Source organism: Lepidochelys olivacea (assembly GCF_965140295.1).
Source record: "Lepidochelys olivacea isolate rLepOli2 genome assembly, chromosome: 5".
Lineage (NCBI taxonomy): Eukaryota > Metazoa > Chordata > Testudines > Cheloniidae > Lepidochelys > Lepidochelys olivacea.
The window spans coordinates 62645659-62672241 of record NC_140415.1 but is presented as its reverse complement, the minus strand read 5'-3'; the positions used below and the strand labels follow the sequence as shown (position 1 = coordinate 62672241).

At 42.2% G+C, this 26583-nt stretch overlaps 2 protein-coding genes across 2 annotated transcripts in view; one reads left to right on the top strand and one right to left on the bottom strand.

Annotated features, from left to right (window-relative positions):
- LOC311520575 (uncharacterized protein) overlaps nucleotides 1-397 on the bottom strand; it is a gene marked incomplete at its 3' end in the record, with an annotated part of 75089 nt that extends 74692 nt beyond the window's left edge. The window contains exon 1 of the mRNA XM_084628131.1: nucleotides 258-397. The remainder of the gene's footprint in view (nucleotides 1-257) is intronic.
- Nucleotides 296-26583, top strand: ERAP1 (endoplasmic reticulum aminopeptidase 1). Its single transcript, XM_084629184.1, has 19 exons — nucleotides 296-382; nucleotides 1940-2527; nucleotides 3192-3330; nucleotides 4545-4679; nucleotides 5235-5355; nucleotides 10985-11139; nucleotides 11897-12010; nucleotides 13056-13187; nucleotides 13812-13943; nucleotides 15259-15342; nucleotides 15879-16036; nucleotides 17138-17217; nucleotides 17737-17920; nucleotides 18622-18778; nucleotides 21417-21601; nucleotides 22622-22783; nucleotides 23691-23831; nucleotides 23957-24038; nucleotides 25646-26583. Exons 2-19 carry the CDS (start codon nucleotides 1977-1979, stop codon nucleotides 25787-25789), a joined length of 2856 nt encoding a protein of 951 aa, XP_084485310.1. The 5' UTR covers nucleotides 296-382; nucleotides 1940-1976; the 3' UTR covers nucleotides 25790-26583.

Here is a 26583-nt window from a genome sequence, read left to right as displayed (position 1 = left end):
AACATTTAAGGTCTAGGAAACATGACCTATGAGGGAAGTAGCATCTTTTTACAAAAGCTGTTTCTTACAGTCTACATGTATAAATAACTGCTACAGATAGTACAATTCTACACGTTGCAATTTCACATACACTACAGTGCAATAAACTACTACCTGTATGCATTTGCTACATCAGGTAGCAGTTTACTACACTAGTCGTTTCTTACCATGCATGAGGTAGTAGCACATTCCTACGCGGAGCATTTAATACACTATACCTGTAAGTGTTCACACGTTCACAGGCGGTGGGAGCCAACATCGGACTGGCTCCTTTGTTCGGGGGGCCTGACCCTGCGCTGCCCTGGGCATCCCCGATCCACAGGGGCTCCTGTGGGTGCCACAGGTACTCAGGGCTCAGCACCCCGCAGGATCGGGCTTCTCCCTGGGGCTGCCTCTCGGTGGCAGGGGGCTAGGTTATTGTAGGGTCGCCCGAACCGCCTTGCTGCTGGGGCCAGGCCCGGAGGCTCGGGGTGCCGAGAACAGAGCCTGCGGGCGGGAGGGCCCAAGAGGCACCTCCGCTTTCACTTTCACTCTCCGAGGCGCGGCTAAAGCAGGCGGCGGTTCCTCCATCCCGCCGGGCCCGGCAGCAGGTACCGGCGCCGCTCACCCAGCCCCGGCCTTCGCGGAGCGGGTCGCGAGCTGGCTGGTTCGGGGCCCGGGCTCCGGCGGGGCGCTAGCGGAGCCGCCTCGCCTCCCGGGGCGGGGGGACACGAGGCCCGGGCCCAGATGGGGGAGGGGTCCCGGTTCCCTCCCTCTGGCGGCAGCGGGTGAGCGGGCTGAGCTGAGCCGCATTTCACCGCCAAACGCGGGCAGCAGCCAGGGCAGCGTGTCGCTGAGGGGGCTGCGCAGCCCGCCGCCCTGACACCGCCTCTCCTGCGGCCCGGCCCAGGCCGCGCTGCAGCGCCCGCTCCCAGAGAGCGCCCCTCGCAATGCGCCCCCGCTGCTCCCGCCGACACCCCCCCCCGGCACCCCGAGGCTGCACCGCACTGCCAGCCCCGCAGCGCCCCCGAGCACCCCACCACTGCCACCGGGGCACCCCACCATTACACCGCCAGCGCGCTCACCTGGGCACTCCCAACGTCACCTGCTTCACAACTCTGCACCCGCTACAGATCTTAAAACCCACACAACATTGTTTGGGCACCATGCCCCGAAAATAAGCTGAGCAGATGTCAGACTCATGCCAGGAAAGGCCTTCTCACAAATATTCATGCAGGACATTAATATTTTTCATATACAGTTAAAAACTCCAGAAGAAACTGCTTGGCATGAGTCTGCTAAATTATGAAACTACTGATCTCTTTTCTATCAAGAGCCTCAAAAATATCTTCATCCCCTTCTATTTGCTCCTTTCAGGGGCTGTATGTCAGGAATAAGAATTGCATTTTCTGTTGTTACTTTTGTTTTTTGTATAATGTTTTGTGGGTTTATGTGTTTATATTCTCTCCCAGTAAATACCACTGCAATTAAAACTTGTTCTCATTTATTTATAAACAGTGAGTATACTGTGGCTTTAAAAATATCAAAGGTTACTGACAGCCTGAAAGGTTTGCCTTCAGAGACATTTTAAATTAAGAGGAATTGAAGGACCATGGCAAGAAAAAGTGTATAAATCTCTTTGCTAATGGAAGTAGACACAGGTGGTTACAGAACGTGAAGGTAGTTTAGGCCTGATCTTGCTGTTGGAGCCACATCTCTTCCAACCCTAATCTTCTATGATTCTATGCCAGAAGTCATTTGGGCTCCACACAGGTCAAAGGTCTGTCCATGTGGATTTGACTGCAGCATGAGGGTCTTATTTTTTTAGATCATAGGCAGTACTCATTGGTGATGTCCATGACATTTACCGCAAAGAAAACTCTTTAATACTAACTGTGTTTTACAAATATTTCTTTTTTAGATTATCATATGTGGAAATCAACATAAGCAAGGCAAGAATGGCAGCCTTATTCTCTATTCTGCCATTTGCAGATAAATCCTCTCTCATGATGATGATAATGATGACGATAGGTGTTTTAAATGTTGCAGTTTCTGTGAATAATGACCACAGTAGCAACAACAGGGAGACAGCTGATGTAGTGTCTGGCAATGGAAGCAAACCGTTTCCTTGGGATAAAATGAGGCTTCCCAAGCATGTCATCCCAGTGCATTATGATCTTCTCCTCCATCCTAATCTTACCACTCTAACTTTTACTGGATTTGCCAGAATAGAGATTACAGTAAACCAACAAACTAGTTCAGTCATCCTGCACAGCAAACACCTGCAAATTACCAGGGCTACCATCCAAAGGAGAATGAGAAATACTCACACTGAAAAAGAAGTGATGGTTTTGGAATACCCAACATTTGAGCAGATTGCCCTCCTGGCAGCTTTTCCACTGCATGTTGGACAAAACTACACTGTTAGCATTGAATATTCTGCAAATCTGTCGGAGAGTTTCCACGGCTTTTATAAAAGCACCTATAGAACTCAGGAAGGAGAAGTGAGGTAATCCTCTTTTCAATTAACATTTGTTTCTGAAGAGTGAACTATACTTGACTTTTTAGGTATAACAGTGCTAAATTGCTGCTTTTAGATTTTATTCTCATTTAGTTTCTAATTTCTCTTTTAGAACCTATGCTTTCTTCACTGAGACTTGTGCTTTGTTATAGAGAATTGAATTTATACCAAATCACATTTCAATATTTAATTTGTTGGGACTTTCAGTCCTTTCAGAAAGGAATTGAATTTTGTCATTATGGACCAAATTTAGGGGTCCTTAATGCACCAGAACTCCTATTGATGCCCCTGGAAGTTTTGATGCAAGGAAGAATGGTCCGCTGGTTAGGGTGCTATGGGACTCAGGAGATCAGGTTCCATTCTCAGCTCTGCCACAGACTTCCTGTGTGATCTTGGGCAAGACACTTAGTATCCTGTCTCAGTTTCTCATCTATAAAATGGGGGTATTAGTACTTCTTGGCCTGATAAAGGGGTATTGTGGGTTGTTCAGATACTGCCGAAATGGGGGCCATATAAGTACCTACTTACACAGTGAACATCAAGTTTACCTTTTTGTCTTGCATCAGGGAGGTGGATGTTCTGTATTGATACTGCAATGTATGGGGCATGTTTCAGATTTAGATTTTTTTTATTTCTCTTTGTTTAATTACAGGGTACTTGCATCAACACAGTTTGAGCCAACAGCTGCTCGCATGGCTTTCCCATGTTTTGATGAACCATCCTTCAAAGCCAGATTTTCCATTAAGATTAGGAGAGAACCAAAGCACCTCGCACTATCTAATATGCCAATAGTATGTGGATATTTTTAATGTTACATTTTAGAATTGTTTAGTTTAAGAAAAAGTTAAAGCAGAGCAGAATATCCAGGCAAGAGCAATTCACTTTGATATTAAACTGTTTTACCTTGATGCTCATATGTGTTTTGTTGTTTCTAGTAGTTCTAACATCGAGTTAAAAAGGAAAAATGCATTATCTCCTCATTGGTGGCTGTTTTAAAGTTCATATTTAGGGGATAGTCCTGTGAGATGCTGAGCAGCCTCGCTCCCATGGGAGGCAATGGAAGTTGGGGGCATTCAGCACCTTGTAGGGCATTCAGTACCTTATCTAGCCCATAATTTCATATTTTGTACATGAAACTGGGACCATCTAGACTTTAAAAATTAACCTTCAAGGAAGTTTGGAGGATGGGATAAATAGCATGATGCAGTGTGACATGTATTAACTATGCAGGGAGTTATGCAACTAAATCTTTGTATTGAAATGTACCCTGAGTATCTGCTAACGGTTGCTTTTACTTTTTTTTTAAAGGGACAGAGTCACATTTGTTTGAAAATGCTACTTGTATTATAGCTGCAAGTAGCAGCTAATATTACTATAACTGAAAGTTGCTAGCAAGAAAAAAATATTTTTGGTTTGTTTGCCTGTGCGTTGGATAGCACTTTGTGTCCAGTAGGTTTCACTGTTTCCTCTGTATTGTCAATTTCTTATTTGCTGAAGAGACCCTTATAAACACAAAGGGGAACAGCAAAAAAAAAACAAAAAACAAAAAAACAATTAGAAACATTTTTTTTAAAAGAACATATTATATAGAGGGTTCTCTTTCAGAAATTAGAAATTTGAAATTTTGAATGTCATCTTAAAAAGATTTCGAGTTCACTGTGTTTCTTTAAACTGTTTTCCTCTTCCCTGTTTGGCTCTTTTATGCAGCCACGGGACAAACCAATTGACTTTTACAGCAGATAGCAAGGTACTATCAAATGTACAAAGCAAATTGAAAAAAAATTGAGAAATTATTTCTCTAATTTCATTCAGTTTTAAGTATAACAGGCATAGGTAGGGAAAAGTTCATACAAAAGGGTGAGTTTTCCTTTAGTTTAGTTTTGTTTTATTCAGTGACCCTTTAAATAATAGTGATGACATTTAAAAAGCTCCACAAACCTTCTGTTATGAATGTTGTTCCAGTCCACAGAATTATTGTGTGACAAAAGTTGTGCTCTAATTTTAGGTGAAATCTGTGAATGTTGCTAATTGGCTAGTTGAAGACCATTTTGATGTTAGTGTAAAGATGAGCACTTATCTAGTGGCCTTTATTGTTTCGGATTTTAAATCAGTCAGCAAGATGACAACCAGTGGAATTAAGGTAAATTTATCTCATTTTCTACTATCTTGCTTTGTGATAGGAACAATAAAATATTGAAATGGTTTAATTCTAGAGGTCTTGGTTAACTAGATTTACATGTCTGTAGCTGCTATGGGATTGAGCGAGAAGAAAGGAATGGGTTTGTAATTAGATGGACTATTTGAATTATGATTTTAGTAGTTTTATATGCAGAATCTGTTTGTGTGCTCTCATCTCTGGTCACTTCAAAAAAGGGTTGAGTTTGGCTGGGTAAAATGGGGAAACCTGCATTGCAATTGTACCTGTTTGATGAATAAATAAAAGGGACTGAATCTAAATTCAGTTTAAAAAATTCTTTTAACATTCTTTTAAAAAATTCTTTTAACATTCTTGGCTTTCATGCTTTTCTTACATATTTTAGGATACTTCTGAGGCAGGAAATGTTACATCAAGCAGCTAATTGCGCTCATATTTTTGGGTGATAATTGAAATAAACAAGGCAGAGAACAAATCAGTTTCTATTCTATAAACTACCTATACTCGTATTCAGAAACCTTCCATGCTTGTGTGTTTTAGATATCTGTATATACTGTACCAGACAAGATCAACCAAGCTGATTATGCCTTGGATGCAGCAGTGAAACTTTTAGACTTCTATGAGAATTACTTCAGCATTCCATATCCCTTACCCAAACAGGGTAAGTGTTTTATCATTCATTTTATTTAAGTACCTTATTAAGTTGAGTTTAACAGAACACAAATCATGTAATATAGTTTGTTAGACAGGATCAAGTTTGCAACACATGGAGACCATGTTCATCTGTGCCTCCTGAATTGTCTTGCATGGACTTGGGCATTCATTTTGGGTGGGGGAGGGAACACTTGGCTCTTTGTGTTTCCATGATATCACATAGCCTGTGAAAATATTAACACATTTATAATGTAACATATTGTATGCTGTCTCCTTGTTAACACTGTTGGTTGATATTTCAGGTAGAGAAAATTAATGTGTGAAAAATACTACTTGAGAACATTTCTGCCACTTTGTTTTTTTAGTAATCTCTGTCTTTACGAGGATTAAACCAATCTGTAATCTGGTGAAGGGTCATAATGCAGTGTTACCAGATTTCGGGTGATTCTGTAATTCTATCAATGTACAGCTTGTGTCACTTGTGTTTTCATACGGAACTCTACTTTTCCCTTCTGCAAGCTTCCTCCCAATGGAGCTATCCTGCAGGACCTAGGTTCCCCAGAATCAGATGAACACACACATACACACACATTAACACAGCGTATCTTAGCAGACCGGGTCAATCAGCACTCCCAGGCTGACCCATTATATGTCCCTGGAGTCAGCAGGCTGGGTCAAACAGCACTTCCAAGATGCCACCCTCCTATGCCACAGGTTCAACACGTCCTTATCCCCACTTTCATGGTTACAATTATTCGGGTAATAATCCACTTGATGAGCAAACCCCACAGGATTTTTGGGCGCTGCAGAGATCTTTAGCTTAGGTAAGAGGAGCTTTGCTGCAGCGCAAATGGGGAAGCCAAAAACACACAAGTGAGAGAGGGAGGGAAGCAACCAGCTTAACCATAAAAGTTACTTATTGCCAGGTAATAACCATACAAGGAGAGCCAAACAAACAAAACAGTTACAATATTAAATCTAGCTTAAATTTGATTACAAAAGTCAGGTTCAGAAAACTTTACCTGATCACACAAGTCAGGGTTAGAAACTATACCTAGAGTACAAAAAAAAACCAGAGTGAGAGAGTTGGGTTCTCACCACTCCATGAAGCTTGAACCGGTCGGGGTTCCCAAGTGGTGGTGGTAGCTGAGAGTCCAGAGTGCTGGAGACAGACCGAGCCCCCAGCACGATCAGTCAGGAGAAGATGAAGCCCCAATGGAACTGATGCAGATTTTGATCCAGACATCAGAACACTTACTTGAGCGTGGGTAGGCGTTTTTTGTAGGAAAAAAACAATGGTTCAAAGGAGAACACTAGATTTATTTATGGGTAAACTGATGGTTCAAGGGAGTATACCAAAGTTGTTTTGTTCAGGCTAGACAATAGGAATGGATCATTCCTGGCGATGAGGGATGTTCCTTCAAGGGAGCTCACAATGCAATTAGGTCAGTATTTTGGATATCAGTAAAGGATTTATTACTAGAATTGGTCTGATTACTACTGAGCTGGGTGTGTAGGGGTGGGTTCATTAATGTCATGGAGCAGAGATCCCCCATCATGCAATGCTTCCCTGCTTTTCTGGTCCCAGAGTTCAGTGCGGTTCTTGCCTTGGAATCTCCGTTCTCCATTCTGTATGCTAATGGAAATGCCTCCCTGTCCCATCTTCTATGCAAATGAGGCTAGGGGAGTTGCCTTAATCCTGTTACTGTTGTCCGCAGGGGTTTAGGTGTGTCTCCCACTGCCTTTTCAGTGCTTTTTGTAAGTCTTTCTTCTGATCGGTTTTGGTTCAAGCAGAAGCTGGGTGGGGGGGTCCTTCATGAGTCAGACAGGCTGAATACTGTGCCCTGGTTCCCCGAGAACACAGAGCCGACAGGAAACAGCAGCCCCTGTCCCTGCAACCATTACTCCAGCCAATGAGATACCACTGCCTTGTTTGTGGCACCTGCTCGAGGAATAGAGCCACTGGATCCATGTGACCTTAGATCCTATGGCCCTCCTCCAGACTTGTCCCTACTATCACTCTCCAAACTGACCTATATGGATGTGGCTGCTGAGATTCCCCTCTGTGGCAAATAAGGATTGCAGAGTCCTTTTCCCACTTTCATAGAATATCAGGGTTGGAAGAGACCTCAGGAGGTCATCTAGTCCCAACCCTTGCTCAATGCTGGACCAATCCCCAACTAAATCATCCCAGCCAGGGCTTTGTCAAGCCTGACCTTAAAAAGTTCAAAGGAAGGAGATTCCACCACCTCCCTAGGTAACGCATTCCAGTGCTTCACCACCCTCCTAGTGAAAAAGTTTTTCCTAATATCCAGCCTAAACCTCCCCCACTGCAACTTGAGACCATTACTCCTTGTTCTGTCATCTGCTACCACTGACAACAGTCTAGATCCATCGTCTTTGGAACCCCCTTTCAGGTAGTTGAAAGCAGCTATCAAATCCCCCCTCATTCTTCTCTTCTGCAGACTAAACAATCCCAGTTCCCTCAGCCTCTCCTCATAAGTCATGTGTTCCAGTCCCCTAATCATTTTTGTTGCCCTCCGCTGGACCTTTTCCAATTTTTTCACATCCTTCTTGTAGTGTGGGGCCCAAAACTGGACACAGTACTCCAGATAAGGCCTCACCAATGTTGAATAGAGGGGAACGACCACATCCCTCGATCTGCTGGCAATGCCCCTACTTATATATACCAAAATGCCATTGGCCTTCTTGGCAACAAGGGCACATTATTGACTCATATCCAGCTTATCATCCACTGTAACCCCTAGGTCCTTTTCTGCAGAACTGCTGCCTAACCATTCAGTCCCTAGTCTGTAGCGGTGTATGGGATTCTTCTCTGCACTCGTCCTTGTTGAACCTCATCCCATTTCTTTTGGCCCAATCCTCTAATTTGTCTAGGGCCCTCTGTATCTTATCCCTACCCTCCAGCGTATCTACCTCTCCTCCCAGTTTAGTGTCATCTGCAAACTTGCTGAGGGTTTGAGGATATTGGACAAAACTGGCCTCAGGACCGACCCTTGGGGCACTCCACTTGATACTGGCTGCCAACTAGACATGGAGCCATTGATCACTACCTGTTGAGCCTGACAATCTAGCAGGCTTTCTATCCACCTTATCGTCCATTCATCCAGCCCATACTTCTTCAACTTGCTGGCAGGAATACTGTGGGAGACCGTGTCAAAAGCTTTGCCAAAGTCAAGGAATAATACGTCCACTGCTTTCCCCTCATCCTCAGAGCCAGTTATCTCATCATAGAAGGCAATTAGATTAGTCAGGCATGACTTGCCCTTGGTGAATCCATGCTGATGGTTCCTGATCACTTTCCTCTCCTCTGAGTGCTTCAGAATTGATTCCTTGAGGACCTACTCCATGATTTTTCCAGGGACTGAGGTGAGGCTGACTGGCCTGTAGTTCCCTGAATCCTCCTTCTTCCCTTTTTTAAAGATGGGCACCATATTAGCCTTTTTCCAGTTGTCCGGGACCTCCCCCGATCGCCATGAGTTTTCAAAGATAATGGCCAATGGCTCTGCAATCACATCTGCCCACTCCTTTAGCACTCTCGGATGCAGCGTATCTGGCCCCATGGGCTTGTGCTCGTCCAGCTTTTTTAAATGGTCCCGAACCACTTCTTTCTCCACAGAGGGCTGGTCACCTCCTCCCCATGCTGTGCTGCCCAGTGCAGTAGTCTGGGAGCTGACCTTGTTCGTGAAGACAGAGGCAAAAAAAGCATTGAGTATATTAGCTTTTTCCACATCCTCTGTCACTAGGTTGCCTCCCTCATTCAGTAAGGGGCCTATACTTTCCTTTACTTTCTTCTTGTTGCTAACATACCTGAAGAAACCCTTCTTGTTACTCTTAACATTTCTTGCTAGCTGCAACTCCAATTGTGATTTGGCCTTCCTGATTTCACTCCTGCATGCCCGAGCAACATTTTTATACTCTTCCCTGGTCATTTGTCCAATCTTCCACTTCTTGTAAGCTTCTTTTTTGTGTTTAAGATCAGTAAGGATTTCACTGTTAAGCCAAGCTGGTCACCTGCCATATTTACTATTCTTTCTACACATCGGGATAGTTTGTCCCTGTAACCTCAATAAGGATTCTTTAAAATACCGTCAGCTCTCCTGGACTCCTTTCCCGCTCATGTTATTCTCCCAAGGGATCCTGCCCATCAGTTCCCTGATGGAGTCAAAGTCTGCTTTTCTGAAGTCCAGGGTCCATATTCTGCTGCTCTCCTTTCTTCCTTGTGTCAAGATCCTGAACTCGACCATCTCATGGTCACTGCCTCCCAGGTTCCCATTCACTTTTGCTTCCCCTACTAATTCTTCCCAGTTTGTGAGCAGCAGGTCAAGAAGAGCTCTGCCCCTAGTTGGTTCCTTGAATGCTTGCACCAGGAAATTGTCCCCTACACTTTCCAAAAACTTTCTGGATTGTCTGTCTGTGCACCGCCGTATTGCTCTCCCAGCAGATATTAGGGTGCTGGAAGTCTCCCATGAGAACCAGGGCCTGCGATCTAGTAACTTCCGTTAGTTGCCGGAAGAAAGCCTCGTCCACCTCATCCCCCCTGATCTGGTGGTCTATAGCAGACTCCCACCACGACATCACCCTTGTTGCTCACACTTCTAAACTTAATCCAGAGACTCTCAGGTTTTTCTGCAATTTCATACCGGAGCTCTGAGCAGTCATACTGCTCTCTTACATACAATGCAACTCCCCACCTTTTCTGCCCTGTCTGTCCTTCCTGAACAGTTTATATCCATCCATGACAGTACTCCAGTCATGTGAGTTATCCCACCAAGTCTCTGTTATTCCAGTCACAGCATAATTCCTTGACTTTGCCACTGCTTTGCTTAAGGCACCTCTACACATCTTTCCAATGGAGCTAATGTTTTATGGGGGACCTGGCATAGTGTCTTCACACCTGGCTGAATTTCGACTAACCAGTGAAACATGAGTGGGTGACAGCCATGTTCTCATAGTGTCACACTTCAGGTTCATCATTAGATTTGAGATCCAAGGTCAAGCACTCCAACCACCTCCGAAATATCTACATGGCCACACAACACACATCCTGGAGTGCCTTGCTTTGTTGAAAAAAGGATCTTATGTTTAAAAAAGAAATAAAAATTGTAGAAAAGTGGATGAAGTATTTATTCCTTAAAATGTAAGCAGTAATGATTCCATACACTCAGTAAGATGTTCAAAACAAGCTCAGCATTGGCCTATCTTTTTCATTTAAGTTGATGGGAGTTTTTCCCACCCAGTATCAGGTAAAGGAAACTATTAACAAAAAACTGTTGAAAAATACCTAGTTTCCTACTTAGGATAGCTCCTTCTCTGTCTTGCACAATAGAAGGTCCAGAATAAAGTTAACCACTTTCTGTCCTGTGCTGTCATTGCTTGCCACAGATTTTGTGACATGCATCTTGTGTTGAGCTACCCAGAATAGTCTTTCAAGTTAATAGTTTAACTTTTGCCTGATACTTCATATAACTTCAAAATATATAAAATCTGCACTTGAACTACTGAAACTAATGAAAACTATTTCTCTTTATTTTAATAAAAATGTGTTTGATACTGTGTTAAATGGGTGAGAGAGAGAGCACACAGATAAGTGAGTTATTATTATTTATTTTTAGATCTAGCTGCTATTCCTGATTTTCAGTCTGGAGCTATGGAAAACTGGGGACTGACCACATACAGGGAATCTTCTTTGCTATATGACCCTGAAAAGTCCTCTGCATCGGCTAAACTTTGGATTACTATGATAATAGCCCATGAGCTGGCTCATCAGGTAAAGGTTAGGGGAATACCATAGGATCTAAAAGTTTGTTAGTTTGGTTTTATTGGCAATGTGGTACAATACCAAGTCATCCTAGATATTTATACATTGAAAACAAGTTATACATTGAAGTTTATACATTGAAAACAAGTTATTAGACTTATTAGAAACTTTTGAAATAGATTGGCTTTTGAGACTAAAAGGTTCTGAATCATCTATAACTTGATTTTATATTATTTACTGGGCTAACATGATTGCTTCTTTTTTATTTTCTCCAGAGTATTTTAACTGTATTACTCATAAGAAACTTGTGGGTGTAAAAGTGTAATTTCTTGGATACATTTTAATACTGTTTTATATTAGTCACGTTTGATAAGGGAGCCCTAAGTGAGATTAAAGTCCATTTATCATAGACCATTATACAGTGTTTAACTCGTCTTTGTCCTCTGTTAGACAATGACAAAATGAACAAAGAATAAGAAAACTATGACCCATTTACACAGCAATACGAGGAGTGAAAACAAAATGCTTGCTGAGACGACTGATTTGAATGCTTCTTGAGCCTATAGGTGGGCATGAGGACCCATGCCACAGGAACGCATTATAGAGTTGGTGGGTGGTAAACTCATGCTAGGCATCTTTCACACTGCCCCATAAACCCCCAAACTTCTCTCTCCTGGGTCTACATAAATTAGTGAGTGAATTAACTAGTCAACTTAAGACAAGGCTGATAAGCACCTTTTATTATGAGCAATATTTTTTCTTTCAGTGGTTCGGAAACCTAGTTACCATGGAATGGTGGAATGATCTTTGGCTAAATGAAGGATTTGCAAAGTTTATGGAGTATGTGTCAGTCAGTATTACTCATCCAGATCTGAAAGTTGTAAGTGTTAATTACTTTCCCTTTTTTATTTATTTTAAACCATATTTTAAAATGGCTGAGGGTAATTTATTGATGATTTGCAATGGTAAGCTTATTGGGCAGCACACAGATTTGCCCTGAGCTAATTTTGTTGGTTTTATATGTAATTTTAAAAAATTAATGTAATTAGGTTAATCATCTTTTAAGGATTACAAAGTAATTATAACATTGTGTAAATACAGATGATCAAAGCTGATTACAGATTATTCTGATTGCAGTGAAGGTGGGCTACACATACAGCACTGCAGCAGCACAGCTGCACCACTGTTGCTTTTCGTGAAGACACTACCTATACTGTCGGGAGAGCTTCTCCTGTTGGCGTAGTTAATCCACCTCCCAGAGAGGCGTTAGCTGTGTCAATGGAAGAAGCCTTCTCGTCGACATAATACTGTCTACCCTGGGGTTTAGGTTGGTATAACTGCGTTGCTCAGGGGTGTGGCTTTTCCACACCCTTGAGCGACGTAGTTACATCGACGTAAGTCTGTAGTGACGACCAAGCTGGTGTGTTGTATCTTAGAAAGACTCATCCCCCTTTTGGAATGTCTGAATGTAGATGATTTCACATTCTCATTTCACCAGAGATTGCTACTTTGGGCGCGTTCCTACAAAGACATATGGGCCTGATCCAAAACCCAGTAAAATCAGTGGGAGTCTTTCCATTGACTTTCCTGGGCTTTAGGATAAGCCCCATCTGTGCAATTTTATTCATATAAGTAGTTTCACTGACATCAATTTATGTTAATAAGTCTGTGCAGCATTTTGCACATTGCAATAGCTTTATAATGGGCGATTGCAATCTCTAAATGAGATGTATTTTGTTTTAAAATAATGCATTTACTACAAGTGCTGGAATAAAAAGAAGATGTTTTTGTTTTCTTTGTACTGTCTGAAAGTCACATGGAAGAATTCTAAAACAAGTGTAAATATTTTCATCTTCAGTTTGGTTTGCTGTTACATCTGTATTTAATAGTCCTTGAATAAAAACAACATTTTTTTCTCCTATTAGGAAGATTATTTTTTAGGCAAGTGTTTTGATGCCATGGAGGTGGATGCATTAAATTCCTCACATCCTGTGTCTACTCCTGTGGAAGATCCAGCTCAAATTCAAGAAATGTTCGATGATGTTTCCTATGAAAAGGTAAATTGTGTAACTATTTTTCCTTACACTTTTGTTTCAGTGAATATTGTTCATGAAGCTTGCTTCGAACTAGACATTGGGGGTGACACTGGATTTCACTCTAACGAAGATAGATGGCATCTCTGCCATTACTGTAAACATACCTCATTCATGACTTGTATGATTTCTGCTGTTTCACTTATGAAACTCTCTTAGGCAGAAACTGAATTGTGGGCTCAGTTCCCCACCTATAAAATGAACATCATAATATTCCCTTTATCTGTCTTGTTTAGATTTTAAGCTCTGTGGGGTAAATATTGTCTCTTGCTGTGTGATTGTGCAATGTGTAGGACAGTGGGGCTCCAACCTCAGCTGAGGTTTCTAGGCATTATCATAACTCTAATAATAGACTTAACTTGCTTAGCCAAAGCTCCCTTTGAAAGCAGTGGTGGTGAAAGCCAAAGTACTATATTAGTACATAAGGTTATGTCAGGTGATGCTTTAATCCAAGAGCACTATGAATTTAGAGTTAACTGCTAATGCTATTAACAATAATATTGATTTTAAAAAAATTAAAATATATCAGACTTTATATTTTATGATCTAAAGATTAGTTTTGTAAATTTTTTATCATTTCCTTTGCAGGGAGCTTGTATTCTAAATATGTTAAGGGATTACTTGAATGCAGATGTGTTTAAAGCTGGTCTTGTACAATATCTGCGGAAGTACAGCTATCAGAATACAAAAAATGAAGATCTATGGAACAGTCTGGCACATGTAAGTATTTCTTGGGGGGGGAGAGGGGGGGAGTGACGGGTTTGGTCACAGAGACCCCCTTGGGACTGTCACCTGACCTGCTGAAACTACCTCTGAGCCTGTTTTCCCTGCCAGGTTGGGACTCCAGAACCCTGTCTTGTTAAGCCAGACACGCTACTTTGCTGCAACACAGACCCAGGGTCTGAACCACACCCCCAAAGCTGCAGACTTTAATCAAAACTGCTCAGCAAGTTTCCTATCTCCAGCACCTAGACATCCAGCTCCCAGTGGGATCCAAACCCCAAATAAATCCGTTTCACTTTGTATAAAGCGTATACAGTGTAAACTCATAAACTGTCCTCCCTCTATAACACTGATATGCACAGCTGTTTGCTCCCCCAGGTATTAATCACTTACTCTGGGTTTAATAATAAACAAAAGTGATTTTTATTAAGTATAAAAAGTAGGATTTAAGTGGTTTCAAATAATAACAGACAGAACAAAGTAAGTTACCAAGCAAAATAAAACAAAACACCCAAGCCTAACACATTTAAGAAACTGAATACAGGTAAATCCCCCTCAGAGATGTTCCAATAAGCTTCTTTCACAGACTAGACTCCTCTTTAGGCTGGGCCCAATCCTTTCTCCTGGTACAGACCTTGTTAGTTCCAGCTCAGGTGGTAACTCGGGGATTTCTCATGACTGGCAGCCCCATTTGTTCTGTTCACCCCCTTTTATAGCTTTGGCACAAGGCGGGAATCTTTTGTCTCTCTCGGTCCCCACCCCTCCTTCTAAATGACAAAGCACCAGGTTTAAGATGGATTCCAGTGCCAGATGACATGATCACTTGTCCTGTGAGACTTCATTACCCACTGGCTGGCACCCACCTATACAGGAAGGCTTACAAGTAAACAGAGCCATTTACAACCAGTTGTCCTAGTTAATGGGAGCCATCATGATTCCAAGCCACCATTAATGGCCCACACTTTGCATAGTTACAAGAGGACTTCAGAGTAATACTTCATATTTCTAGCCTCAGATACAAGAATGATACATTTGTACAAATAGGATGAACACACTCAGTAGATTATAAGCTTTGTAATGATACCTTACAAGAGACCTTTTGCATAAAGCGTATTCCATTTACATTACGTTTACACTCATAAGCATATTTCCATAAAACATATGGAGTGCAACATCACAGGGGGTTGTACCCAAGTATTTCCCTGTGAATAACCACCATCCAGCCTCATATATTACTGAACAGAATAATCACTGTGAGCTGCATTAATTATTCAGAATTGTAAAATTAAAGTTAAATATTTAATTTTTTCAGACTTGTCCTCTGGGTGATACCCAGGAAAGCCAACTACAAGGTGATGGCTTTTGCACCAGAAACCAGCAAACATCTTCAAGTGCAGTAAGCTTCTATTTTCCTACTTATTGATAGTTATAAGTCTTCTGTGTTACTGTACACTAACATTTAATTCTTCAGTTTTCATCATGTTTAAAATTAGTATACTCCCTGCCTGAGAGTGTGAAACTATTGTGCTCAGAACCCTACTTGTGAGAATATAAGTTCATTGGATACTGCTGGAAGCCTGGACTTTATATTACTGTTGAAAATTTTCCTTGGGTTTTACCTGTTGAATATGTGCTTGCTTGAACAAAAATCTATCCCCTAAAGAGCCCAATACTGATTGGTGCATTATATGGCTGTTACTGGTATTAATCATAAGCATCAAAAGGTTATTCTGTCCACCATAAGGTGAAGGAGTCACAATGATATCCCAGGCCCCAATCCAAACTTCACTATGTAAGTCCTGTAAACTTGTTTTTTCGATCAATGGTTGGTAGCTCTTGTGAAGTTGCCACTCACTCATCTTTGCGTCCTTGCCAGTATATTTCATCCTCACTCTGTTCTTATGTATTTTGTTTTTGCCTCATATAAATCAGCACTGGACCAGGAGGGAGATTCTTGATGTGACAACAATGATGAACACTTGGACATTACAAAAGGGTTTTCCACTAGTAACTGCCACAGTAAAAGGAAAGAATGTCCATCTGCAGCAAGAGCACTATATGAAGGGATCAGATTCTTCTCCATCAACAGGGTAATAGAAAATGAGCACGTGATGCTCTCCATCATAGTCTAGGCAAACTGGAAAATCCACTGGTGACAGTCTATTCTGCATAGTAGTAACTGTTATTGCTGTTCTTAAAGGAACAAAAATTACATTTTGGCATTGCTTATTTGAAAATCGGTATAGTGTTAAGAAGCTATAACTGAGGTCCATAATAATTAGTCCACAGAAATAAAAGTGTCTTATATCGGAGCTTTCTGGGGTATTCTTCTGCTAAGTTAAGATTGGGGTAGAATACTGTCGCAAGAGGATGGCCATGTTTTGTCTCAGCCATGAGAGTAATGAAGCCTGCGTAAGTCTCCCTACAGCAGGGGTGGGCAAACTTTTTGTCCTGAGGGCCATATCGGGTTTCCAAAATTGTATGGAGGGTCGGTTAGGGGAGGCCCAGCCCCCACCTCCTATCTGACCCCCCTGCTTCTCGCCCCCTGACGGCTCCCCTGGGACTCCTGCCCCATCCAACCCGCCTGTCCCCTGACGGCCCTCCACTCTTGCCCCATCCACCATCCCCAGTCCCCTGACCACCCCCGGATTCCCCACCCCTGACTGCCCCCCCTGGAACCCTTGCCCCATCCAACCCCCCTGTTCCCCGCCCTCTGACCTCCACCCCCAAACTCCCCTGCCCTCTATCCAACCCCCCCTGCCCCCTCACCGCGCTGCCTGGAGCACGGGTGGCTGGTGGCGCTACAGCCGCGCCGCCCAGAGCACCGGCTCAGGCCGCGGCTCTGCAACGGCGCTGCCCGGCCGCCCAGAGCGTTGCCCCAGCGACACAGGGCGCTGAGGCTGCGGGGGAGGGGGAACAGCAGGGGAGGGGCTGGGGACTAGCCTCCCAGGCCAGGAGCTCAGGGGCTGGGCAGGAGGGTCCCGCGGGCCGTAGTTTGCCCACCTCTGCCCTACACCATGAATCTTACCTCCACATACTCCCAAGAAGAGTTTCAGAGTCAGTCACTTCCGACTCTTTGTCCCCAACATAGCAGCGTAGCTCACTACTCAAATATAGGTCCAACCTTCTCTACAGTAGCTATTGCAATTAAATATTCTGTCACTAAAATAACCATTTTTACATTGCAATAGGTACTTATGGCATGTTCCATTAACGTACATTACTAGTAAATCTGACACCGTGCAAAGATTTTTGCTGACAACTAAAACAGGTAACATCCTTTAAAGTGATTAGTCCATTTGAAGGATTAGCTACAGTGCTTGCAAAGTTTAGCCATTTTAGCTCTACAGCTATTTTGTGGGGGCGGGGGGAAAGGGTGGATGAAACTGGTAGTTCTACCTTTTATTTTTGTTATCACAGATCTAATTTCAATAATGCTTTTAAAAAAGAGAATGCCAGGTTTTGGCAGATGAGATATAAAACAGCTGAATTATATATAACCTGCTGGAAAAATTGGATTTTGTAGTGAAAATGTTGACAGACTCCTATAACAACATTACTGAGCTATCTCTCTTAACGTATTCAGAAACTATAGCATCTCTTCCTTTAATCGCTGAAAAAGAGACCAAGACCAGCATTAGCTATTGTACCAGGATTATTTTTTGTCCAAATTTAATGTATGAAATGGACTGTGCAAGTGCTGGGCTCTTCATCCATTATGTGGTCGTCTTATCAGATAATGTTTTAATCAATAAGAGAGAATGGAGTTATAATTTTATTTTGTTTGCAGATGTCCTCATCCTCCCAGAAGAGGTTGAATGGATAAAATTCAATGTGGGAATGAATGGTTATTACATTGTGCACTATGAAGATGATGGATGGGATGCTCTGATTAGCCTTTTAAAAGAAAACCATACAGCAATTAGCAGCAATGATAGAGCAAGTCTCATTAACAATGTATTCCAGCTTGTGAGGTAAGGCACACTGTATGAGTCTTAAAAAGACAAATGATACAATTCAGATTGTGTGCCACTAATGCAGAAAACATTTATTCTTGTATAATTTGTTGTTATTAAATCCTTTTAATGGAGAGGGGATCAGATTCTGATCTTGTTTACAGCAATGCAAATCTGGAATGTCTCCATTGACTTCAGGGGAGTCATGTAACTGAGGACATACACTGGCCCTGAGAACATAACCATTATGATCAAAACACTGTCTCTGATACTGTGTAAATCAGTGGATTCCAGCAGCACTGATCTGCTCCCTTTTGAAAATTAGGATTAGAACAAGATTTTCAATTAAACCTAAAATTTGGTGGCTTAAATCAGTCTCTTATGGGCAGTGGTTCACTTTTCACAACCCCATCACTTCAACTTAGTTTGCACTCTGGAGGTGCTTGTGTGTGACCACTACCTTAGATATGGAACCATTTCCTGTCGCAGGTCGAGTGTTTGGCATGGCTGTGCAAGGATTTCAAGAGCTTTTGTAGGCTGAGTATCAGATACCAGAAGGTTTCATGTCTTATGTGGTTTGTCGGCCACATTTGTCTTTCAGGAGTTTATTTCTAGGCTTTTCCATTTGTGTGATGATAACTTCAGGATTCTAAAAGAATTAAGTAGAAATTAGCTCATTTAATATTATTTATAATGTTCTCTCTCTTTTTCTCTCTCAGCATTGGAAAACTATCAATTTCTAAAGCTCTTGATTTATCTTTGTATTTGAAACTTGAATCCCAAATTATGCCTGTATTCCAAGGTATGAATGAGCTGATTCCTATGTACAAGCTCATGGAGAAAAGGGACATGGATGATGTAGAAAATCAGTTAAAGGTAAGACGGAAAGCACCTAAAACTGGCTAACACTAAAATAGCGGTTATACCCTGTATGCACACCTTTAAAAAATACAAGTATTGGTAGCAAGCCAGTAGAGTGGAGTGGGGTTTTTTTATTTTATTTTATTTAAAACCCAAATTTAAACTATTTATTTTTCAGTCACAGTTTTTTCTTTATGGCCTCTGGTTCTGTATTCATTTCCTGGCGGAAGGCAGGGAGTAGGTGGGGAAGTTGCCATCATGGTGATCTGTAGAGCTGTGACCTGGAAGCGGTGTTCTACCACAGGTTATCCTGGGAGCCCCATCAGTCCAGTGATGAGCTGCCAAAATCTTAACAACGGGTTCCCTCCTCACCCCACGAGGGGGTTATTGCCAACCCCCACCCCCAGGACCCCTGCCCTGTCCCCTGACTGCCCCAGAACCGGGCAGGAGGGTCTCGTGGGCCACCGTAGTGGGTACCCACCCCACCTTTAAGAGCCAGAGGCACCTGCCAGGGGGGTGAGGTGGGGAGTCCTGGAGGTGCTTACCTGGTGCAGCTCCCAGGAAGCATCCGGCAGGTCCCTCTGGCTCCTAGGGTCGGGGGAGTATAGCTGGGGGGAGCAGGGGGAGCGGCCGCTCCCCCACTGATCACATCAAAAGTGGCGCCTTAGGCGCCGACTCCCTGGGTGCTCTGGGGCTGGAGAACCCCCGGGGAAAATATGGTGGGTGCAGAGCACCACTAGCAGCTCCCCGCCCAGCACCCGGCCCCAGCTCACCTCCACTCCTCCTCCTCCCCTGAACACACCGCCCCGCTCTGCTTCTCTGCCCCCTCCCCCGGCTTCCCGCGAATCAGCTGTTTGGTGGGAAGCCGGGGAGGGCAGAGAAGCAGGCGGCAGCTTCCCGCTCAGGCCGAGGGTGGCTGAGGTGAGCTGGGGTGGGGAGCGGTTCCCCTGCACGCCCCCCGGGTTACCTGCTGCGGCGTGGGCAGCCCTCCTCGCGCCCCCCCCCCAGCTTACCTCCACCTCCCTAGGCCTGAGCGGGAAGCCGCGGCCTGCATCTCAGCCCGCCCCGGCTTCCTGTGCAAACAGCTGATTAGCTGGAAGCCTGGGGGGGCGGAGAAGCAGAGCGGGAGATGCGTTCAGGGGAGGAGGCGGAGCGGAGGTGAGCTGGACCAGGGGTGCTCTGCACCCACCAAATTTTCCCCTTAGGTGCTCCAGGGCTGAAGCACCCATGGAGTTGGCGCCTAACGCGCCACTCTTGGCCGGTTAAATTTAGAAGCCCTTTTAGAACCGGTTGTCCCTCGCGGGACAACTGGTTCTAAAAGGGCTTCTAAATTTAACAATCGATTCTAGCGAACCGGTGCGAATCGGCTCCACCTCACCACTGCATCGGTCCTTATTGCTTTCTCCCTCTCACCAGAGGAGAAAGGGCTTATTTTTGCAGCGGCAATAAGAGAGAAAGGAGGTACCAGGGGGGAAGGCACTTGACAAGATGAAATGTCAACTGCAGATAAACAGACAAAAAGCTGGGAAAGAGAAGATGAGCCTTTGCCAGCCTGAGAATCCCTGGAGTAGGACTGCTGCCAGGAGTGAGTTCCTTTCCCTGGTGGCTGCATGTTTTTCTACTGTCCCAGTATCCTGTCTGTCCTGCTACCCTGCTCTGTTTGTCAGATTAGTACTTCCAGACCCTGCTTTCAACTCAGCCAGGAAGGCAAGGGCTGTGAAATTAGAAGTAAGATTGTAAAATAAGCAAGAAATGTGTGTTTACAAAAAATTGGGGTGTTTAAAAATCTTATTCTTTCCTCTAAGTATAGTTCTAGAGAAAATGAGATAGGTAGAGCGTTCAGAGCCAGTCCTTGCAGAATGTTGAGATGCAATAGCTTGAATTATTGTTTGGTATTATAATTATACATTAAAAGGCGATGCTGTAGCAATTATGATTTATATTATTTAGGAAGGATGTAATTTCTTTCTAATTTGCTTGTTCCAGAATTTGCTAAGTTAACTTTACTAAACCAAATTCACCCCGGGATAGCACTGTCTGCACTGGAGTTACACCAGGGATGGATTTGGCCCATTAATTTTACACAAAGCACTGAGTTGAATGCACTAGGTCCTATGGAGTGTAGGCCCCAATCCTGTAATCAGATTCACATGGGTGAACCTTTACATCCATGGAGATCCCCACTATATTTGGGCTGCTTTTGTATGGGGGATGCCAGCCACCTGCCTGCATGTACAGAGAGGGGACAATTGAATGGTGGCTGCCCAGGGGATCCGTCCACATTGGTGTAGGATCAAGGTCATAGTTGGTAGAGTAGTTGAACACTGAAATTACTTGTCATCCCATTATATTTAAAACTGATGCATTAAAATAACTGATTGTTGGTATGGCACAAAAACCTGATTTTCAGAGAGACAGACGTGAATAGCTAATAAGTTTAATTTTTGCTAAATGTTGGTAAAATTTGTAAAATGAAAATATTTTAAAAGTGACATGGGTTTGAAGATTTATTGGAGGATTTAACCAAAGGTAAGTGGATTAGATGTTGATTTAAATTACCAGTGCCAACAATAGTAGAAGTAATGCATTTGAAGAGGCAGTATTTATACTTAAGTGTGTTAAATAGAATCTTTTTATTATTAAATTGTTTTAGGGGTACATAGTAAATCTGTTTAAAGACCTAATTGACAAACAGTCCTGGAATGATGAGGGCTCAGTGTCTGAAAGAATGCTTCGCAGTTCCCTACTTCTGTTTGCGTGTGCGCGCAAGTACCAACCGTGTGTGGACAAAGCAGAAGAATATTTTATGAAATGGAAGGAATCCAATGGAACTTTACGGACTGTTTTCATAGTAAATTCAGTAGAGGTGAAGGATGAATTAACGTTTTCCCTTTTGATTTAGTATCGGTAAACTGATCTATTAATAAAGCAGCTGCTCATATTTCAGTCCTTTCAGGGACCCAAATATTAACCTTTTTTAGTACTTTCTCATCTCAGACTCCAGACTCCCAATTCCCTCTGGACTTGACAGCTATTGTGTATTCATTGATGGCTTATATATGACCTTGTACTTTGGAACTTGATTTACTAAAGGTGAAAGGGAAAATGGAAATTAGAGTTGTGCCCCTTTGTTTTGCTTTTTTATGATGGAGAAAGAAGGTCTGAAGGGTTTTATTTTACACTATATACTTTCAGGTCACCTGCTACTCACTAACATTTTGGATACAGGCCATCTTTGTTAAAGATTCAGTTTCTCCACCCCTTAATTTAACGAGTCAGAGTTCACAGTAAACATGCTGAGATACCACCAGCAGATCATCTAGCAAAACCAGCATTCCTGATCTTTCCATTGTGAAAAACACCCAAATAATGAAACAAGCCCAAATTAAAAAAAAAAAAAAAAGCTTTTGCTAGCCATCTTTGGGAGAGGGCTTGTTGACCAGGACACCTCTTTAAGAAAGTGACATAAGTTCTGTAACTCTTACATAGGTAACATGACTACTGTTTAAACATCTCTGAATGACTAATATCTCTTAATAGAACTCTTCCTTGGCAAAACAGGATCTGCTCTGGAATGAGGCTTGAACCTGGGTCTTCTAGGTTCAAAGTAGCGTGTGTTGCCTACTGAGTATCATTAACAGTAAATACCAGGATACTTTTAGACTGAAGGCAAACTCCTCCTCTGGCAACACTTAAGAATCCCTAATAGGGACAGAAGGAGAAAAATTAAAGACCTAATTCACACTTTTGTTACACCAGAATGATTCCCTGGTGTAATGGAATGGTGAATCAGAATGGAAATATCCATCATAATGGAAATATGAAGCAGAGTATAACTTGGTGTCCAATTTGTTGCAGTTTGCCCAATGATGTTAAAACTGCAGTATATGCTGTTGGAGCCCAGACAATCGAAGGTTGGGACTTCCTTTTTAGTAAATACAGGCTGCCTTGGTTCAACACTGAGAGAAATCAGATTGAAGTTGCTCTCAGTATTAGCAGAAATAAGGACAAACTTCAGTGGTGAGTAATATACTGTTTTATGAAGGAAGTGTTTGTATGGGAGTGGAGAGGGAGGAACCAAACTTAGGAGCTACAGCAATGAGCGCTTTTGCAGCATCTTCAATGCACAGCATTATAAAATGCCTTATAAAAGAAGGGGAAGTTGCAGTTTAAAACTTGACACCAGAGGCTGGTGTGTACGCACGTTTGCATTTTCAGCTGTCAATTGGAGAAAGGCAGAAACAAGTGACTATTTAGGCACTTGATTACCTTTTGCATGTAAAGTTACTGTAATTGCAGTATGCCTATATATTTCTTATGCATGCAAGGTGGGACTGACTCTTAAAAACATTGTCCCTCAGTGTTTTGAGAGAGCTTCAGACACAGTAGATAAATGCCCTCTCTCCTTTTAGCATCATGGGAGGAAAGGAACATTTAGAAATGTTATTGCTACCATTTCTGCCACGGATTTGCATTGTGAAACTGAGCTAGTCATTTAACTGCGTTGATGCTACCAAGAGACACTCACATTTTTTTTATGAATAGGGCCTCAGTTTCCCTATCTGCAAAAAGGGGATGATACTTATCTATCTCTCAGGACAACTAAGGTTCACATTAATGTCGAGATCCTGGGATGAAGGATGCGGTTCAAGTTCAAAGCATTATGTTGATTTTATTCTACATTTCCTGTAATGGAGATAATCTTAGTAACTTTCATGATGAACTTCATGGGACTAGGGTGATGCAAGTGGCTCAGAAGTCTTTTGCTAAAGCAAATTTTATCTTAAAAAAGTAAAATTTAAAGTAGGACAGTTATAGTGATTAGCCAAGGTGTTAAGAAGTGCAGTTTTAACAAAGTAACCCATCCGTCATCTCTGCCTAACAGTCTAGTTACCTTTTCCATTTCCATCCTCATTGGGTTTTTTAGGATAATGGATCAAAGTTTGTTTGGTGATGTAGTAAAAACTCAGGATCTTCCACATATTATTGTGTATGTTGCTAAAAACCCATCTGGCTATCATCTAGCATGGACATTTTTGAAGGAAAACTGGAATAAATTTGTACAAAAGTAAGTTGCACAGATTGTTTTACTCAGACCCTTATGCTAGCTATATTTGACATCTATTTCTCCATTTTAAATTAAATCATCCATTTAATAAATCCTTGGTAATTGGTTTTTGGCTTTTTTGCTAGGTTTGAACTTGGCTCACCTTCTATAGCCCACATGGTAATTGGCGTGACAAATCAATATTCTACAAGGGAACAGCTTGCAGAGGTGAAGTGTCTTACTTTCAGATCATGCATTCTGGCTGGGGTTTTCAGAGCTGCCTAAGGGAGCTGGAGACTAACTTCCTTAGACTCCTTTGGAAACACCAGAGTCTGTTTTATGTGCAGAAGTGGCTTTATGAAGATGATAGGTATAACCTGTGATTAAGCCTAAGGATCGTGCAAATATTGGAAGTTAGTAAACATTGAAGTAGTACATAGCTCCCCTGAAGCTATACAAATGCTATACAAGTTGTGAGTTTGAGGACCCTAAGCATAGCAGTATGTGCCAATAGCAAGGAAAAGAATGGCCCTGTAGTTATAACACTGGGTGAGGGTCAGGTGTCTGTTGCCTGCTCTGACACAGAGTTCTTGTGTGTCCTTAAGCAAATCACTTAATGCCTCTGGGTCTCAGGTTTTCAGCTGAAAAGTGGCAATAGCACTTCCCACCCTCACAGGAATGTTGTGAAGATACTGTACATATTAATGCTTGTGAGGTACTGGATACTAAGATGAGCACCATGGCAGAGTGTATAAATAAAATTGGTCAGGCTAAACTTGATAGAAGTGGTACAGAAATGACAAGCCTTCCTAGATGGGGGAAGAGATATACTGTGCACTAACCAATCTAAGTGCTCTGCAACCTATACAACAAGCACAGACAGCTCTCCTGTACATGGAAGTGGGATGCAGCCATAGTTTTATTTGCTGATTCCATAATTTTAAACTGCATCCCATTCCTCCACAAATATCAAAAGCCCCAGATACCTTGTACGCAGCTGCCAAAACCTTCATTGAAAGCCTCCATTTTAAATCTAAATGGAGCTTCCCCACTACAATGCTACAGAATCCAAGGAACTTGCTGCAGAATTTAGGTCTTGCTTGCAGCAGACGACACATGGCCTTCAATATGATTTTAATGTAGGATCAAGCAGAGCTCATGTTTTCAAACAAACATGAATATATTCAATAAATGACAAAATGACTTGTTTTCCCACAGTAACTTTGCAAAGAATGACTTATCACATCAGAATAATAAGGAAAGTCTTATAGTGACCTCTAGTAGCATTTGTCTGTCATTAATACTAGCTTGTACCATAGACTACCTTCCCCTCGGCGGTTGGGACTCTCCCTTAAAACACTAGCTGGGAAGTAGTCGTTGGCTGTGGAAGGCCTGACAACAGGGCTCCTTCACTGTGATGTGGGGAACACCAGAGCTGAGAGCTACCACAGGGGTTTCCATGCTGAGCCCCCAGCCTCCTGTTGACTTTGCTGTAGATTGTAGTTAAAAAAAGCTTCTAAAAATGATCCACTGTTGCTTACGCTGCTGCCGCTGCTCTCAGCTGGTTTAACTGAGATGGTATTAAAAAAATGGTGGTTGTTGTCTTAGCTGCCTTGTCAACACGAGGTGCCTCAGTGTGGCAGAGTGCTGGTTTTACCCAGGGTGTGAAGTTTTTTAGAAAACTGCTGTCATGTAGACAGTCACAGTAGTCAAGAGACTTACTCTAGGTCACACTGGAAACCTGGAGTTTTTTGCCATTAAACCTGTGCACTAGTTACTCGACTTCACTGCCTCTTAATCATGCATCAACTGTTAATTCTAATTTTTTCTGATAGGTAAAAGAATTCTTCAATTCTCTGGAGGAAAAAAGTTCACAGCTTCGCTGTGTCCAACAAGCTATAGAAACCATCGAAGAAAATATACGATGGATGGACATAAACTTCGAAAAAATCAAAATATGGTTACAAAATAACATGTGAAGGATTTATTATTGCATCTGGCTTTGAATATTTGAATGTAAATTACAAAACATAGTGAAAATTTCAAAAAATCTGAAGCTTTTTTGTTGTTTTTGGGTGAGGAGATTTACTTAGAGGTGATGACATGGGCCCCATTCTGTTCCTTTGCATGAGATTGGCTATCGATTTCAATAGGAGCAAGATAGGGCTCTCTATATGCACACCTTCAATCCAATAATAAACCATCATCCACAATTTTTGAGCAATTTTTGGCCTGTGTAAACTGGAATTCTAATTTTTGAATTCTAAAAAATGGATTTACTATTCTATTTTGAGGAAAAACTAATTGTGAAATGACAGAAAATGGATGAGTACACAACTGAACTATAAATGGAACACTCCACATATGAGATGGCATAGAAGTTTGTATCCCCTTGCCAAACCCTAGGTATGACTAGTAATTTCTGCTCAGGGTAGCCCAGCACTGGAATATTTATAGGTATGCTAGTTTAACATGGAGATGATTTCTGAGCACCTACTTTTTACCTGTATTTTGTGAATCTGCAGTCAGTCCATCAAAATAATTTATGTAAGACACCATGAGGAATTTAATCCTTTCCTATATCAAGGTGTACAGTATTAGAGTGTATATTGCAACTATAATTAAGATTAATACACTTCAAAAGTAGAAGTGATAAGAAGTGCAGTTGAATAACTTATTTTTCCCATACCTCCTCTTTTTATAATTATATTGCTATTGCTTCATGAGAACATTTTTTTTATTATGCCTTATTTGACTGTGGAAAGTGAATTGC

Coding starts and splice junctions, on each gene's coding strand:
- ERAP1 (XM_084629184.1), top strand. CDS start 1,977: ATGGCAGCCTTATTCTCTATTCTGCCATTTGCAGATAAATCCTCTCTC. Junction 17,921..18,621: donor AATGTATTCCAGCTTGTGAG/GTAAGGCACACT, acceptor TTTCTCTCTCAG/CATTGGAAAACTATCAATTT. Junction 21,602..22,621: donor GAATCCAATGGAACTTTACG/GACTGTTTTCAT, acceptor AATTTGTTGCAG/TTTGCCCAATGATGTTAAAA.